The following is an 18,528-nucleotide window of genomic DNA, read 5'->3' as shown; positions in this document are numbered from 1 at the left end:
ATGAAAAACAGTCTGATCATTTCAACAGTAGAAAAAAAACTCCAACTTTGTCAAGACAGAAATAGGACATAATTCCTACCCATCCCCTGGAAATGGCAGTCAGAAACAGACTACAAAATTATTCCCTTTAGTCCATGGCAGAGAAGCAATCAGAAGCAGAGTTCATTGTGTCTAAAATGAACTCATTTTACTGTAAAACTCCTCCTTTTATCTTGCTTCTCCTTCCTTTATCTTGCTTCTCCTTCCATACTTGTCTGCAAGAGGAAAGAATTATGTGTGACTTTGATTTGAGAAGTCATTGCTTCCTGGAATCAGGAAGGTCCTCATGAGGCTATTGTTGATATCTTTCAAGACGTTCAAACACTGAAGAAGTGATGATAATGAGAATATCTAAGGGCAGAGATGACACAGGACTCAGATGAGATTAGAGGCAGAAAAACAAGGTTTTGTTTCTTGCAAAAAGGCACTGTGCTTCCAAGCATAGCATAACATAACTGGGATTATGGTGAACTTTGAACTCACCCTGACCCATAGGTCACTCAAAAAAACAAACATGCTGCATCATCTCTGGAACCAGAAGTATATGTTTGAGTGGAATACTGGATGTTGTGCAAGTTAACCTCTTATGGGAAAAAAACATTCAGGTGAGGGCATAGCTGGATTATCTTCAGGGGTCCAGACACCCCAAGTCTTTCAAGCAGAGAAGCCAAACCATTTGTAAAAATTAAACGAGACTTGGTGGCATTGTGTACTGGGAGACAGTGACAAAAGTACAAAATTTTAGGGAAAAAAAGCCCCATGGAATTTATTCACAGGGTAATGTTTCCAAATGAGTTGATTTTGCATATAACTTTGACAAGAATGAACTTCACTCATAAGCCAGGGTATATTGAGAATGATCTCAATCTCTCAAATTCACTGCTAATGCCCATCATAATTCTTCATCTTTTAGCCTCAGTGCGGTCCAGATGTCCCCCATAACCTACAATTAGAATTTTAAGAGCATACAAACATTCAACATTTTATGGAATTTCTCTGACTAGTTCGATGAACCCACAAAAGAGTCATAATTCTGTAAACCTTTCCCGCTCGCAATCCAAGGCACATTCCTTGAAATGGTGAATCTATATCAGAGCCAGAGTCAATTCACGGGGTCCATAGTGGTTAGATTCAGTGTGGATTCCCACAAATTAATTAATGCAAATATTAGATTCTCCTTTGGTTTTGCAGAGAAAACTTTTGACAGAATTCCTTCCAAAAGAATCTGAGGAAAACCAGAAAATCCCACTATATGGAAACCAGGCTGTAATTCACCTGGCTTGCCTTCAACCTGAAATTATTCTGTGGTTCTCTCATCACAATGTGTGAATCAAACTGCAGTACTGGATCTCAAGTTTTATTTAAAAGCATTTTTCTTCAGAATTAGAAATCTACCAAAAAAAAGACTTTGCTCCAGTTTCGAAACAAATTCAGTCTGCAAAGCAAAGTAATGAATATAATTTGTTGAATCGTGAATCACAAATCACTTTTCTCATTTGTACATAAAATATGTGTACCTTAAACAATTTATAAAATGAAGAATATAGGCTGTGGGAACTGCTTAACTAGAACTCTGAACTTGCTTTGTTCCTTTCAGTTTTCATGGACTTGTTTGCAGAAATACTTTGCAACATATTTAATTGTAAAGAAACCTTTTTGAAACTGGGAACTTTCTTTACTGTATCTTCATTCACAAAACCGAGAGAGAGAGAGAGAGACAGTAGCAATCACTGACTACAAATCCTTCACATTGCACTTACCTTGATACACATCTGTCGGTCTTACTGTTTAAATACATCCCATGGGGACAAGCACAACCTTCAAGACAATCCCCATTACAGGTCTCTGGCACTGAAAGAGCTTGGCAAGTCTGGCCACAAGTGGATACACATGTGCCATACATTTTTGTTTCCTTGCATGAAAGGGCTGAAAAAAAATAAAAACTAGTGTTAAGAAGCAGGACATGGAAGTTTAAGGAGATTTGGCATAACTGACAAGCCTCATGATTCATGAGCTGCCAACCAAGGGGGTCAGGATTCATGGGTTTTTGGTTTGTGCAATTTATTTATTTATTTATTTATTTATTTATTTATTTATTAACTGATTTTAAATATAACATTTTATTTTATCATGATCCATAACAAAAGTGCTCTTATCTCAAGATTATGAAAATAATTTATTTCTAAATCATGTGAAGTGAGAACTCTAACACAGTAATGAACTTAGGCGTCAACCAACCCTAGGCATGGTGGGTGCTATGGTCTACCTTCCCCAGACCTCCAATTTCTCACCCTCCAGATCTCTGGTGCTATTACCCCTTCCCACCCCTCTATACCTAAAGTACTGTTCTCCCCCCCCCCCCCCCCCTTTGAATCTCATGACTCAATGCATGGCTCTGATGGTGGGAGGCAGCAGATTTTCAACCACACTGCAGCTGGGAGCAGACATTTGTTTGACTCCACATGCCTCTAAGGAGCCAGAAGTAACACAGGAGCCAGCGGGGTCTTCAATCCCACGTGCTACCCCCAGAAATTTGCCACTATAGTCTTAGATCTAGTGTGTCTTTGCACAACTCCAGGCCTGTGCTTACATCCTTAGAAAACCAGCAAATACTAATTCATACTCTCACTGGTTGTCACAGTAGAGGCCACCAATCAAATGGCCATGAAGACTGAATTACCCTCTCATCCACAGACGTAATCCTTCCTCAAGAAGGGGTAGTACTGGGAAGCTTCCATTGCCACTGGCCATGCAGTATCTTTTCTGTACATGAATGGAAGACTTTTCTTTCCACTGCTGTCAGACTGGAACCTTTCATGAGCTCTAAAATTCACCAAAACTTGTATATTTATCTATGCTCTCAGACGTTAAAGCAGGGTGTTCAAATTTTAAATATTACCATCTAGAAGAGAATACAGATTCTGGGAAGCCACTGGTAGAACCTGAACAGTTCATCTTAAAACCCAGCCAGAAAGTTGCTGACTCACAAGTGTGGGCTTCCCCCCCCCCCCCCCCCCCCTCAATTTAATAGCCCAGTAGAAACCAGGAAAGGAAAAGGAAAAAAAAAAAAGAAAAGCCTAAGAAGCAATCCAGAGGGTGTGAAACCCCAGAAGAGGCAACCAGAACCCAGCTATGCAAGTATCACAGGGGACTAAGGACTGAAACCAGGAGGACTGGCCACACTTACTCAATGAGAGCATAATTTTCCTTCGCTTTCCTTTTTTATGTTTGGTTGAAAGTCTGGTGTCTCATGCTGTATCTATAAATAAGTCTTGATTAAACCCGCTCCTCTGTGGTCCATGAACTATTATTATTGGGAGACCGCCCGGCCCATCAAATACCAAATAAATGAGCTAGATCCTATGGGGCGGATTTTCAAAGGCCCCCGCGCCCCGGCGCGCCTATTATGCATAGGCCGCCGGCGCGTGTAAAGCCCCAGGACGTGCGTAAGTCCCGGGGCTTCCTGTCGAAGGCGTGTCAGGATGACGCGGCGTTTGGGGGGCGGGGCGCAGCGTTTCGGGCGCGGTGACGTGGGCGTGGTTTTGGCCCGGGGGCGTTCCAGGGGTGTGGCCGCGGCCTCCGGAACAGCCCCCGGGACCGGACCACAGAGTGGGGCAGCCGGCCGACGCGCGCAAAGTTACGCCTTTCCCATACTGCCCTTGTCTTCCCTATTGACTAGATGTGACCTCTCTCATGGGACCCACACAGCACTTCTGGTGGTTGACTTGACTATGGTGTTGATGGGACTTTGCTTTGGTATTGGTGTCACCATGCCAAATGCTTGACCCCAAGTTAGGACATCTGGTGGTTTGACCCATGATCTTGAAAACAACTTACCGCAGTCCGTAAAGTTAGCTCTAAAGTCTACTGTTACTCCATGTTTACGGCACTGGTGCGCATAGTGGGCCACAGCAGAGCACAGGCATGTCTGTCCACATTTGCAGGTATCTCTTCTACACTGATCAAAATAGGAAACGGGACTCAGATAGGAGTGGCACGGGGCAAACAGATCTTTCATAACGATGCTACAAGCTTCTGTTGCATAAGAAGCTGTTAAAGGTAAAAAAGGAAAGTAAGAAAAAATCACATTACATGAGAAACATCCGTAAAGCTTAGTTGTCTCTTTATTATCTGAGGGAAAAGAAACATGATTTAAATTAAATGTATATTTATTTTATTTAACTCTTTTCTATACCAACATTCATGATATAGATCATATCATATCGGTTCACATGGAACAGGGGAGTTATAACATTAATATTGAAGAAGAAGCAAAGTTACAATAAAACAAGGTCGTGTGAACTTGGAAAGTGAGAGGCAGAGGTTTAACGTAATCAACTTAACAAGGCAGTGCCTTGGGTCAGATATAGAGTACTCTTTATATGTAGCACTTATATACAACCAGGATACTAGTTATATACAACCAGGATATATAAATTGACCACAGCAGGAGAACCAGTTGTGAAAGTCTCAGAACAGTAACAAAACCATAAAGGACTTTTGTAAGATTTATTCTCTCATTTTGCAGCTATCAAACATATCTAAATATGTTAATCTGTTTATTATTGCTTTAGAAGTAATTTATTATATCTGAACTATGTTACTATGTTAACTTAAAGTTTATAATCAAGCTATCTGGATAGGAGGGAATAAGGAGAGAATACTTCATAATCAAGTACATTTTAAAAGCCCTGTGCACATGAATTATGTGGGTTACATGCGTGGCTGGGTCCTGTGCGTACCGCACAAATTTTTCAAAGGGCCCGGCCAGGCACGTAACCCCCGTTACGCACCAAAGTGCCGGACCATTCAAAAGGGGCAGACCGGGACAGCACCATTAGATGTTGTCCCAGGGAAGCACGCTCCAGAAGCCGTCCAGCTTGCAGGGTTTACTTCTGCTCCCGAAGAGCAGTAAGTATAAAAATAAAAAACTGGGGGCTAGGTGGGGTTATGTTAGGGGTCAGGAAGGAGAGAGGAAGAGGGAGGAAGGATAGGGTTAGGGTTTGGAAAGTTCCCTCCCAGTCCTCTCCTTAATTGGAGCGGAATGGGAGGGAACTGGGAAAAATGCGATCGCATTGCCGCGTGTAATTTGAAAATCCCGCCTGTGCGCATGAGTCAGAGGCCACCCACACATGCACATGCGGATGTTAAAAATCCGGCGTGCAAGGACATCAACGAGTACATTTTAGAAGGCCCGCACATGTAAAATGTGGGGATTACGGGCTTGGCCAGGCCTTGCGCGCCGCATGCAATTTACAAAGGACCTGGCCACATGCTCCAGAGGAGCAGTAAGTACGAAAATAAAAAATTTGGGGCTAGTTAGGGTAGGTTTACGGGGTGGGGAGAGGAGGGGAAGAGGGAGGAAGGGTAGGGTTAGGGAAATTCCCTCCCCATCTGCTCCTTAATTAGAGTAGACTAGGAGAGAACTGGGGACCAGCCAACCGCATCACCGCGCATAGGTTATAAAATTCCCCCACCACACGCTTGAGTCGCGGGCCTCCTTCAGATATGTACATGGATTTTAAAATCCGGCACACGTGCACACAGCCACTGGATTTTATAACATGTGCACACCAGGAACCACGCGCACAAGGACACGCGCGCGCTCCTCTTAAAATCTACATTTTTATAATATGTGCGCAGCGATGCATGCATGTTATATAATCGGCGCATCAACCGTGCACACATGGACGCACACGTGCGGGTCTTAAAATCAACCCCAATATTTTTAAAATTAGAAAAATGTCATACATCGGCTGATTTGATGGCCAAGTAGAATCATAATATCAATACAAAAGGTATCGCCACCTATATTAAGTATTACCATTTGCCAAGAAAAAATCTTATTCAATTCGATCGCATGTTGCCATAACTCCATATAAACACATCATAATATATTCAGAAACAGGACTGCATCAGCAAGCCAAAGTCAACGTGCTCAGGATACCTCACTGAGCCGTCCGGTCTTTTCGATCATCTGCAGCCTGTGTTTCAGACATATACCATCCGGTATTGAATAGCATGTGCACCTCTTATTTTTTGTATATATTTTTTTTCTTTTTTTACTATTTTTCAATAATTTTTCAAATAGAGTCTGCTTCAATTATTGTAATCTTCTTAAATTACTCTTCTCTAGCAATTTGCAGCAACGGCATCTTTTTTGTTGCCGGTACAGGTATATGTAGCCCAACTTCAATGGTGAAAAAAATGACCCGACAGCGGCCGTGTTTCGCAGCCGTTGGGCTGCTTCTTCAGGAGTCAGATATTCCAAAGTTACACTCTAAAGAAAGAACAGGCAATATTGCTAAAACATCTGATAACTATAAACAGAAGTGTACTTAGCTTGCAACGGTATCTCCACCTCTTTGCAACAGGACACGAAGTCTCCAGAAATTAAGATAGGTGGCGATACCTTTTGTATTGATATTGAGTTTTTGGATAGGTTCCCAACAAATTGCTCTTTGTTTGCGTTTTTTGTCACAAGTAGAATCATGACATGCTGTCACAAGGGAGAACATTGGTTCTGTTCTTTGGATCAAGCAGGTCTTGGGGTAGGAGCTCTCATGGCTACTGAGGGTAAAGTGGAGATGTGCAGATTGTTTAACGCCAACAATGCTTTGAGCTTGATGGAAATTTGAGATCTTCACCAGATCTGCTGGTGAAAATCATCAAATATGTTGATTTGAGGGCATAGACTGGATTTTGTTCAAAATGAGTTTGATGGATTGGGTGAATACCTTTACTTTCCACCAATTATTTGTAGAACTGAACACAAGCCAGTAAGCTGCTGGACAAATGGGTCTACTGCAGACTGCTTACAGAACCAAGCTGCTGGATTATGAATGGACAATGAGTCACCCCCCTCAAAAGAAAATGATTACTGCTCTACTTGCAATACATTTTATAATGCTTCGTTTGTGTCAAAAACTCAGTTCTGGAAGTACCATAGGTTTTGAAGAAAACAAGATTTTATTTTTATTTTTGCAGTTTGTGATATCTTTTCTTGGCTCAGCCTACAAATTACCCTTGGATGTCGATAGGCAGGCATTTATGAGATTACACAGTTCAGATTATGGTCTCAATTGCTAAATTTTAGGTTAGTCCAATAAAAGATATCACAACTTGCAAAGAATCCTGCTAAAACTTGAAAACAAAAAAATATTAGTGCATTTTATAGAAAATAACCACTTGGTAGAACAGCTTATTTAAAAGTAAAATTGTTAATGTAAACATGCATCATCACCATCATTACTATGGTAATTGTGATTTTTTTTTTCTCTCAAACACTTTTGTATCTAGTATAGCATCTTAATCCTACAGGAATGTTTCAGGTGCTACCTGATACCTGTTTCTTACCTGCTTGTAGATGCACATCACAAGGGTCCATCGGTGTAGTAACATGTTCTAGAGCACATGCTGATGACGTTTTCCAGGCATTTCCAAAGAGCTGTGGTGTACTTTCAGGTACCCCTACTGGAGACCTTTGATATAATAAATATTAACGACTTAATAAGATTGTGTAATATAGAATCCTATAAAACATAGCTAGTTGCTAAGTTGCACAAGAATTTCTTCTAAATGTCAGCTTTGCTTCATACTCGGCTCATACTAGGAATGCACAAGGAGAAATATCCAACCAGACATGGTTTCCCAAGCATTATTACAAGTAGAATTGTATGAAATTTAAAAAATGAGCTCAGTGCTGAGGCTCTTCATCTCACCTCCACTGGGGCCAGGACAGATCGGGTTTTCAAAGTGACCACCATATACAAATTACCTTGATTCTTAGACAGGTATGCAAATATGGTCGAATATGTAATGAGGATATCATTAAAACCAAATCTGTTTGCAGCCCTTGACGTGTGCAGGGAAAGAACATTTGTTTCATTTTTTGATTTATTTTATTTTCAATTTATTTCAGGGACGAGGAGTTTCATTTTTATCTTTTAGCATACACTAAATGCTTTTAGCACATGCTAAAAATAAAAATAAAATGAAATTGAAACTTGCTGGGTTTTTGAGTCATTTTGGATTGGAAATTAAATAAAAAATGTCATTGATATTTCTCTGATTTTCACTCTCTGCCTTAGATATAATCATGGGTCACTTAGGGCCTCATTTTCCATCCGGATTGCACGCGATACCAAAATGGGGGCGGAGTCGGCCCCGGAAGAGGAGGAGTCGGGGCGTCACCGGGGCCGACTCCACGAAGACGCCGCGGACGATGAAAAGGTAAGGCCCTTTTCGCGCACGAGTTCGCGCCCAATAGCTACACCTCCTATGGTGGCACTATTGGGTGCGAAACCGGCAGCGATCGCACCGCGATGGTGCGATCACTGCTGGCTAGTGCAGGCCCGCCCCCCCATTTCGGCCTCCCCGCCCCTCATTCCCTAAAGTATCGCAGGCTTGCGATACTTTAGAAAATGAGGCCCTTAGAGTCTCAACATAACATATATATTTTTGTGATTTATTTTTGCAAATTCCGCGATAACATTTCTCCAGTCCTTCATAAACCTCACTGGCTTCCTGTTAAGTGGCATGTGCAATATAAAACTCTAATGATTCTTCACACTCTTATTTACAGTAATAATTCCTCTTGGCTTTCTGCTTCACTCCACATTTACACCCCATGCAGGAATCTCTGCTCCAAAAACAAACTCCTACTTCAAGTCCCGTTGCCAAAAACTACCAGACTAGTTTCCACAAGAGAGCGTGCATTCTCGATAGCCAGACCCATACTTTGGAACTCAATTCCATCAGAAATTCATTTAATTTCAGATAAAAATCTGTTCAAGAAAGCCATCATATACAATCTCTTTATTCAAGTCTTTCCTGATCTATGCAAAACTTGACATATGAATTAGTCTTATTTTTTTAGTTCATCTCTTGCTTATTTTATGTTTACAAGTTATATACGTGTTTTATACTATTTTATGGATGTTTTGTGTTTATTTACTCTGTGTTTATTTTAAATGATATTATGTATGTTACATTGTAACCCGCCCCGAACCTGGGAGGGGTAGGATATAAATACTTTTAAATAAATAAATAAATAAATAAATAAATGGGAAACGCTATTTTGAAATACCAGATGAATGCAAAATGTGAAGTGACCATATCCCGAGGAAGGTGTTATGTGGGCCAATATTGAAGCAATTTATGTACTGTCATCCATTTCCTTGGATCAACTTGATTCCTGGACTTTTGTAAAGATTTAACAAAGATAAGTAATTGTTTTAATTGCAAAAAAAAAAAATCATAAAAATATATGCTATATTGGGACTGTAAGTGACCCATGATTATATATATATATAAGACAAAGAGTGAACATCTGTGAAAACACTGTATTGATGATGCCTAGTATGATGGTCACATTTGATCAGAGGATTGTGCATCTTTATATCCTTTCACTCTGCATATCATATAAGGAAGAATTTTGTATTTATTGATATTTCTCTATCATTTTTAAAACATAGCACATCCCTAATTTTCTGTATTCATATTAAAACATTCAAGTTGTCAAAGCTCTTATAAATTAATAAATTTTTCTCGTAATACAGCAAAAGGCCAATATTCAAAAGACCCTAAAATGGATAACTTATTTGGCTAAAGTTAGCTGGATACGTTATCAGGGATAGTCAGTTGGTAAGTGCCTTTAATATTCAAAAGTCAGCATTACAAATTATCCAGCTAAATGACTTTGAATATTGGCCTCTGAATGTATGACTTTAGTGTCCTTACAACTAAAGAGCAGATTAGTCCTGGATTGCAGACAATGCTCAATAACCTCCCTCAAACACAGATGACCTAACTCCCAGTTCAGACTTTAACCTCTTCTAAGCAGAGTTTGGCAACTGAAAAACTGCACAATGATCTTCTGTTGTGACAATCTTCTTTCCGAGATAAAATTCTATTATTTGTAAGAAGGATTAAGGGGGCAAGTGCCCATAGGCAATGGGGGGAGGGTGAATTATTTGCCCCTTCCACCCTGCAGGAAGGAAGATTAAGATCCCTCCTGCTCAAATCCTTCTCCTAGGACATCCCCCCTCCCTCCCTCAAATTTGCAGCTGAGGCTGCAGCAGCATCAAAAGATGAGGAAGAATCAGCTCGGGGCCTTCAGCAGCCCTCTCACGCTGACAGCTCCTGCAGCATCCCGCTGCATCCTGGTACCAGCGAAATTCATGCAAAAGGCAGGGCGCCGCAGGGTCGATCAGCACGAGAGGACTACCGATGGGCCCCGTGTTGGTCTTTCTTCATCTTCCTTGCCATAACCGCAGCCCGCGCCGCAGGGGGACGGAAACTGAGACGCAGCAGTAGGTTTGGATTTAGGCGTAAGCGATTGGCGCCTATAAGATTTTGGTGCCAGAGGCAGTTGCCTGCATTGCCCATGTGCAAATCTGGACCTGCTTGCAAATTACATTTCACCCAAGTTCACGGAAAAGAAATACCACGGCAGTAATTCACAGTACAATCTAAGCCATTCACTGAGTGAAGCAACAGATCTCACTTTCAAGATATCTGCAATTAACATTCCTGAAGCAAATTTACATAAAATGGAACCAGCTTGATGGCAAAGTGCAAACACTATATCCATTCCCAGACTTGGCTTCTCCTCAAGCCAGTAAGGGTTAGGAGCATTCCAAAGGTAGCCATCATCCCTGGGAGGGAGGATGTCCCAGCCACTGCACGGCAGAAATATTTATTGGCCAGGCCTATGCTAAGTAAAAAAAAAAAAGGGGGGGATTAATTTGTATATTTTATTTTGGTCATTCTGAGCATCAGATCCATTTCTCATCAAGACTCAGCAATCATGGAAAATGATGCTAAAAGTTTTAACCGTATGAAAGTAGAACTCAACATTTACAATGTTGTTATCAGTGCATTCACCTAACGCTCTCCTGTCAGCAAACATGAAACTGCACTTGATCATCAACCGCTACATAGGCTGATCAGATATAAATGTTGTGGTCACTAATTTATAAAATGAGGGAATGTCAGCAAACTCTAGCAACTTTCCAGTGATAAATCGAGTTTTTTAACCATAATATTTCTATTTCTAGATATTGTCTATTTCAATCCAAAGAGCCATTCTCAACAGATTAAACAATTCATCATGATGGGATATGGGCATGTGAATCTCATTCCTCGGACTACTATCCAAAACTGTTTGCAGAAAAGATCTACTATATATTATTCAATTTTACTTCACTGAACAAAATTGTCTAAGTATCCAACTAAAAACGGGGAGGGTAGATTTAAAAAATGAAATCTCCATGCGTACTTTAGCTCTTGTGACTTCCCCGATCCCTTTTCTTTGTGAGTAGGTGCACTGTGGAACAGCACATGTACATTTACCAGCACTAAAGGAGGGGGTCAATTTTCAAAATAGCATTTTTCATCGATGTTAAAAATGCCATTTTCAAAATTGCCCCCTTCAGTGCATAGAGATTTAATTTTGGAATTCCCAGACAGAGTACGTGGGTACAAACGTATCCACCTTTCCCTGCTGTCCTGCATTTTCAAAATTTCCCCCATAATGCTATACAACTGAGAACTGGTCTTTCTAACGGAGATACGCATTGATTCATACAGAAAATCATCCTGCATGTTTCCATTGAAGGTTCCACAAAGACCCACGGTATCATCCTTCCACCTGCCATCGACTCGAAGGTAAAGTCTCAGTCCTGCTGTGTCAAACACCAGCTGAAGTCCAATTTGTGTCTTTACTTGCAAAAATATTGAAGACAGTTTTCTGATTTCAAATGAATCTATTGAAATAAAAAAAAATGGAAGCTGATAAATATTTCCTACACCCTCACCAACTTATTTGTAATATGAGAAGCACAAAGGTAGGCAATTTGGTCCTTAGAAGGCCACAACCAGGTCTGGGTTCCTCAGGTAACCAAAATCTGCAAAGGTACCTGGTTTTTAGACTGATGGCATGCAGTTATATCTGCTGAATATTCAATTTAGATATCCTTAAAACCAGGACCGAATTGCCAAGAGTTCAATCAGCTATAAAGAACTAAAGGTAGAAAGGTAACAGTATAACCTGTAACGCATAACTGGATCCAAAAAACATGCTGTATGGCTTACTATAATGAATTGTTCTTACCATCTGTGTAGGGAAGGTTAATTTTATAGTGATCATACATCAGAACATCTCCTATATGAGTCAAGGTCACTTGTCTCCCAGGATCCTGGTTAAGAATAAGGCTAACTGACTGGATGCACGATCCATCTTGGTCCTAGAAATTCAATTAAGAAAATGCTGTTCATGAAGCACCATCATTTACAATCACAACAAAGGTGTAATCTGACAAAATCAATGTGTAAGACAGATGTGCAGATTCTAAGGCATTAAAAGTATGGTTCATAAAACATAATGGGGCGGATTTTAAAAGGCGCGCGAATAGCCTACTTTTGTTTGCGCTCCAGGCGCAAACAAAAGTACGCTGGATTTTAGTAGATACGCGCGTATCTGCTAAAATCCTGGATCGGCGCACGCAAGGCTATGGATTTTGTATAGCCGGCGCGCACCAAGCCGCGCAGCCTACCCCCGTTCCCTCCAAGGCCGCTCCGAAATCGGAGCAGCCTTGGAGGGAACTTTCCTTTGCCCTCCCCTCACCTTCCCCTCCCTTCCCCTACCTAACCCACCCGCCCGGCCCTGTCTAAACCCCCCCTTACCTTTGTTGGGGGATTTACGCCTCCCAGAGGGAGGCGTAAATCCCCGCGCGCCAGCGGGCCTCCTGCGCGCCGGGCCGCGACCTGGGGGCGGGTACGGAGGGCGTGGCCATGCCCCCGGACCGCCCCGGGCCATAGCCACGCCCCCATACCCGCCCCCAAAACGCTGCCGACACGCCCCCGAAACGCCGCGACGACCGGGCCCGCCCCCGACACGCCCCCCTCGGAGAACCCCGGGACTTACGTGAGTCCCGGGGCTCTGCGCGCGCCAGGAGGCCTATGTAAAATAGGCTTCCCGGCGAGCAGGGCTCTGAAAATCCGCCCCAATATTGTGAGGCTGTATAGGGTGAACAGCACTTGTGGACTAGAAGGAAACCCTCATAGTTTTCAAAGCAAGTGTGATTCTTCAATGTCTAACACTTATCACTTGTTAGTTCAGAGTAGTGGTTCAAGATCCCTTAATGGTTTATGCTTTAGGTCTCGTTTCAATGCACTTTTAGTCACCAAGTTCAGGATAACTTATATCCTAGCTAACTGAAAATAATATTGATATTGACCCTTGCCAGGTTTTATCTAACTGATTATGTATGGTATTCGTTGGTTTAGGAAGTAATGTTCTAACAGCCTACTTAAGAAAGCCGGCAGGCATTAGTGTTTTACAAACTGGACTATTACAATGGATTTTATATGGGCTTACCTAATAATTTACTGCGTGAACTTCAGTTGGTGCAAAATGCAGCAACGCAACGCCTTGCAGGAAGTAGAATGAGAGATAATATTACTCCCAAATCGAGAGAACTTCATTGGCTCATGATATGGTGGCGAGTAAAATTCAAGATTTTGGTGATTATTCGCAAGCTTCTTTTACAAAAGAAACCCTGTATTTTGGGTGGGTTGTTAATCAAGCAAGCACCAGTTTGGTTAAAGTGTTCAGCAGGTCAGAATCATCTGACTATACTATCTTTGAAGAATTATAGGCTCCAAGAAACCAGGGATAAAGCATTCTCTTATGGGGCCCAGTACTGCGGAATGCTTTGCCAAAGGAAGTAACAACAGAAATGGAGCCGAAAGGTTTTAGGTAAATATTAAAAACATGTTTAAGTTTAAGTACTCCATTCTCTGAACAAGAAGATATCTGGGTTCTAAAGGAGTTAAAATTGCATAAGTCACCAGGTCCTGATGGTCTAACCGCTTTTTTATAAGGCCCTACAGGACTCAGTAACTCCATCACTAAGAGAATTGTTTAACCACATAGTGCAAAATGAGGTGATTCCAGACTCAATGAAATTTGCAGTAATAATAGTCTTACCAAAACCAGGCAGGGATCTTACAGATCCTGATTCATATAGACCCATATCTTTATTAAATCAAGATGTAAAAATATATGCTAAAATTATAACTAATTGACAAGCATATTATACCATTTTTAATTTCACTGGAGCAGACTGAATTTGTATTTGGTAGAAAATCAGATGCCAATATTAGGTGTTTACTGATTAATTTGAAAATATATCACAATTTTCAGATTAGTGACCCTTTATTGGTAAGTTTTGATGCAGAGAAAGCCTTTGATAGGGTGGCATGGGATTTTTTAATTTTTTGCATTGGGCAAGTTTGGGTTTGTAGTTCCAATCCTGTTGGCCATCCACATTCTTTATAGAGATCCCAAGGCATTTGTCTTTACTTGTTCCATGTAAAGCCCGTTGCTAGTTTTGTTCTTTGTAAACCGACGCGATGTTCCCAACGTACGTCGGTATAGAAATGCCACTAAATAAATAAATAAATAAATAAATCTGTATCAATGTCTCCACATCCCATAAGTTCAGTCTCGGCAGGGGTATCCTTTATCGCCTATTTTATTTATTCTTTCCCTGGAACCACTAGGTCATAAAAAGAAAGAAGATATGCTCATAGCAGCCATTCAGGTCAAGAGTTGAAAATGAAGGTTTTTGTGGCTGACATGTTAATGGTATTCACAAAAGCTCACATCTCTCTCCCATTGGTGCTAGAAAATATTCTGGTATTTGGTAGTTTTTCAGGAATGAAATTTAATATGTCAAAAGCTGAGGCTATAGATATAGCTGTTCACTTTCAGAAAACCTGGCTCAATTTTTCATTAATGTGGACAAAGGATACTATTAAGTATCTGGGAATAAAGATTCATAGCAAACCAGGGCAATGGTATCATTATAATATTTCTCCTATTATTCAGGAATTTAGGGTAAAATTACTTTGCTGGAGCCATTTTTCTCTCTCTCTTTATCGGAATGCATAACATTAGTCGATGATACCAATCCCTAAATTGCTATATGTTCTGCAAATGGTGCCTTTTATGTTGCTAAAAAAGAATATTCGATTGTTGCAAAGGCTTTGTTCCAAATTCTTTTGGAATTCCAAAAGGGCGAGGTTGAAATTTACTGGTTTGATAACGCCTACAAAGGAGGGTGGATTGAGATTCTCTAACCTTCATTATTACAATGTGGCCTGCCTGTTAAAGATTTTAAAGGAATGGATAATGGTGAATACTAGTAACTCTTCAGACCACTTCATGAAACCTTACAGTCTGTCCTGTTTGCTTCATGCTCAAATAGAGGTTTTGCCACCTCACATTCGGCAGTTTCTAATTGCAGGGACAATGAGGAAATGCTGTCAGAAATCATATTGTATGCTGTTGATTAATAACCCACAGTTTGCGATTGGTTTGATCTATAAAAGATTTCACACACTTCACATGCAAGGTATCATTAACTTTTTTATCGGTTATTAACTTACAAATTGGTAGAATATATCTTTGTGAGTATTGTTGTCAACTTTTGCATCTTAGAACAACAGATTACTTCTCCTATTTGCAGTTGTGAAGTTATATTGGGTCCCTAATAGCCACTGAGGGTAAGGGTTTAACAAATAATTCTTTTCAATGGTTATTACATTTACTTTATTTTAGATTTAGATTTTCATATTCCACTTTTCGTACTTTTTTCAGCACTTCAAAGCGGATTACATTCAGGTACTGTAGGTATTTCCCTATCCCCAGAGAGATTACAATCAGCTACACCTATTGGACTCAATTCAAAATGTGATTTAAGTGGGGTTTTTTTTTTAATTGATTATGTGTTTTTACGCCATTATTTATGTTTTCTTTTAGATCTGCATGAGTCAGATGCACGTCTGCCATTACAATGATAATCCAGAGCGTGATTTAATTTTTTTTTGCAGTGATTTTGCAGAGTGCACATTACTTATTTATGTTTTCTTGCAGGTCCTCCCGCATCGCACGTTAGATATATGGTCATCATGCTATAAAGAGTGCTTGCCTCTTTCCGGTTTCACACTTCCTTGACTCATTGAGACCTGCTGGTCCGGACTGATGGTATATCTTTGGACATACAGATAACTACATTATTAAGACTTTCTTATTTGTTTGTATATTTGATATTTCTTATACTTTTTAGTGGATACAAATTTTGGCACACTCTTTACCCCCGATGAAGCTTTTCTAAGTGAAACACCGGCCATGTCGGGCTTTTACCTCAGATTTTGATCAGCAGGATTTACATTTCTCTTACCACAGTATTAAAGATTATTGACTAAAAATTTCACATCATAATTTTGCACAAAAACCAAGTTTGTTTAAGGTGGACTATCGAAATATCCAGGTGGTTCTTTTGATTTGAACAGGCCGTCAAGCTTGCTGACACTCACTTGGAAAGTTTTCTCGTTAACCCATTTTTGTTTAAAAATTTTCATTTTGGTTCCCTTTCTATTTATGTCCCATCAGGATCCAGGAAACAGAATGCTTCCACCATCTTGAATTCATTTAGAGCAATTTTTGATATGGCAGTGTACAAACATGAGACATAAAATAAATTATGTCTTTGTATGCGGAATAAGATTTATTTTGTAACTGCTACCTTTGTACAATATAGCCATTGATGTTTTGATGTGTAATTTTGAATTAAAACCACCACCAAAAACAATTTTTTCCCATTGGCACTGTTTCAGATTTTTCCTCTTTTTCATTCGGGGCAATCTGGAGCTATGGTTTCCTCATGTGAGAGAACTACCATCCTGCTTGCCCTCAGAGTCAGCAGAGCTGCTTACCTGTAACAGGTGCTCTCTGAGGGCAGCAGGATATCAATACTCACAAAAACATCCTGTCTTTCCATGGAATTGGTTCTTTAAGTTGAGCTACATTATAGACTGAAGTGGATTCTGCATGGAAGTGTAATATGCTGCACATACCCAGTAGTATTATCACACAAGGGTCAAAAGACAAACAAGCAACCTCTTCATCACAGTGATGCAAAACACAAGAAGAGGACCTATTCAGCAAATAAATTCATTTATTCATATAATATCAATAACCTATCTAACATTAAAATCTATCTAGCACACTCATCCATCATACATACACCCCCATCTAAAATCAATGTTCATCAGTAAACATGAAATATACTGTATACAATGTATATAATAATGTAATTATTCATCTTGCTCCACTCCACTCATTATTTTATAGACTTCTATCATAATCTCACCTCAGCCATCTCTTCTCCAAACTGAACAGCACTAACCTCTTTAGCCTTTCCTCATATCGGAATTGTTCCATCCCCTTCATCATTTTGGTTGCCCTTCTCTGTACCTTTTCTGATTAATTTAAACTACATCTCCTTCAACTCAAAAACTATTGGTAATCTGTGAGCCTCTGTAAACATTTTCTAAATGTCTATTGTAGTATTTTCTCGCCCGAGTTCTGTTTGCCAAAAATTTGCCGGATCTGTTAAACTCTCATGTGTTGTTTTGTTAGATTATAGCATAACCACGATGATATAGGATTCTTACGATTACCTGCCTGCTCCATTAAAGACACTAATTCCCTCTCAGTTCTTAACCTTTCCCTATCAAAACCCAATTCTTGTATACAATGCCTGTCAAACAAATAAAAAATTACTAGTTTTGTAATCCACATAAAGTTAAACCATATAAATGTAATAGATAAACTTTAATCTCCTCAAATAATTGGAAGCTAAACTTCTGAGACCTAAATAAAATGATATTTATTCAAAACAAACCCGATAAACCTCTGCACTTAAATTATCGTTATTTTATGCAAACTTTGGGTGAAAGATAGTAAACATTTTTCCCCAAAAACTTTAATGCAATTAGCTCTGGGTGTTCTACAGTAGGAATATCTATAATACGGTTGGTATTAAATTAAACAAATATACTTACTTATTAGGACCTTATGCTGGCTTTGTAAAATTAAAATTGCAATAAACTTTGCCTGACCATCATGTGAAAAGTGAGCCTTCTGTGCGATATTTATCAAGCATAAGATTAGTTAGGTGCAGGCACTCAACTTTCTCTGCCAACAGCGGAAGAAATTCTATCTAACAAGAATTCTCTCTTCCTGTGAATTGTTTCTTTCATAACATTGCCTCAGTCAGCCATCAACAGGCATCTTCACATGAATCGTCATCTCCCTCTCACTTGACTTAACAAATATTCCTATATTCAGAATTCCTCTTATCATTCAGACTACAAAGACAGTATGTCGTCACCTGGAGCTCATTAAAGGTTAAGCTGCGCTAATCATTTCTCTTACTTGCTTTCCAAAAAGTGCTTGAAAAGTTTGTATCATTCTGGACCACTTGCTGTCTGATGACTATTTGTGTCACCAGGCCTTAGGCACTGGATGACTGATGTCTTTAAGGTACAACGAGCTGGAGAAGTTCTTCGTGTTTTTTTCCCCCCTAATGTGATCAGAACTGGTTAATATAAAACCATACAAATTTCTGCATGTGC

At 40.0% G+C, this 18,528-nt stretch overlaps 1 protein-coding gene across 1 annotated transcript in view; it reads right to left on the bottom strand.

The window, feature by feature from the left end:
- OTOG (otogelin) overlaps positions 1 to 18,528 on the bottom strand; it is a 193,737-nt gene that overhangs the window by 115,447 nt on the left and 59,762 nt on the right. Inside the window, exons 15-19 of the mRNA XM_029583100.1 lie at positions 12,155 to 12,287; positions 11,630 to 11,807; positions 7,396 to 7,520; positions 3,877 to 4,089; positions 1,800 to 1,965 (exon numbers count right to left, since the gene is read on the bottom strand). Of these exons, the coding sequence (XP_029438960.1) occupies positions 1,800 to 1,965; positions 3,877 to 4,089; positions 7,396 to 7,520; positions 11,630 to 11,807; positions 12,155 to 12,287 (815 nt within the window). The remainder of the gene's footprint in view (positions 1 to 1,799; positions 1,966 to 3,876; positions 4,090 to 7,395; positions 7,521 to 11,629; positions 11,808 to 12,154; positions 12,288 to 18,528) is intronic.

This window comes from Rhinatrema bivittatum, chromosome 17 (genome assembly GCF_901001135.1).
Source record: "Rhinatrema bivittatum chromosome 17, aRhiBiv1.1, whole genome shotgun sequence".
NCBI classification, from domain to species: domain Eukaryota; kingdom Metazoa; phylum Chordata; class Amphibia; order Gymnophiona; family Rhinatrematidae; genus Rhinatrema; species Rhinatrema bivittatum.
This window is presented reverse-complemented; position numbering and strand designations above follow the sequence as displayed.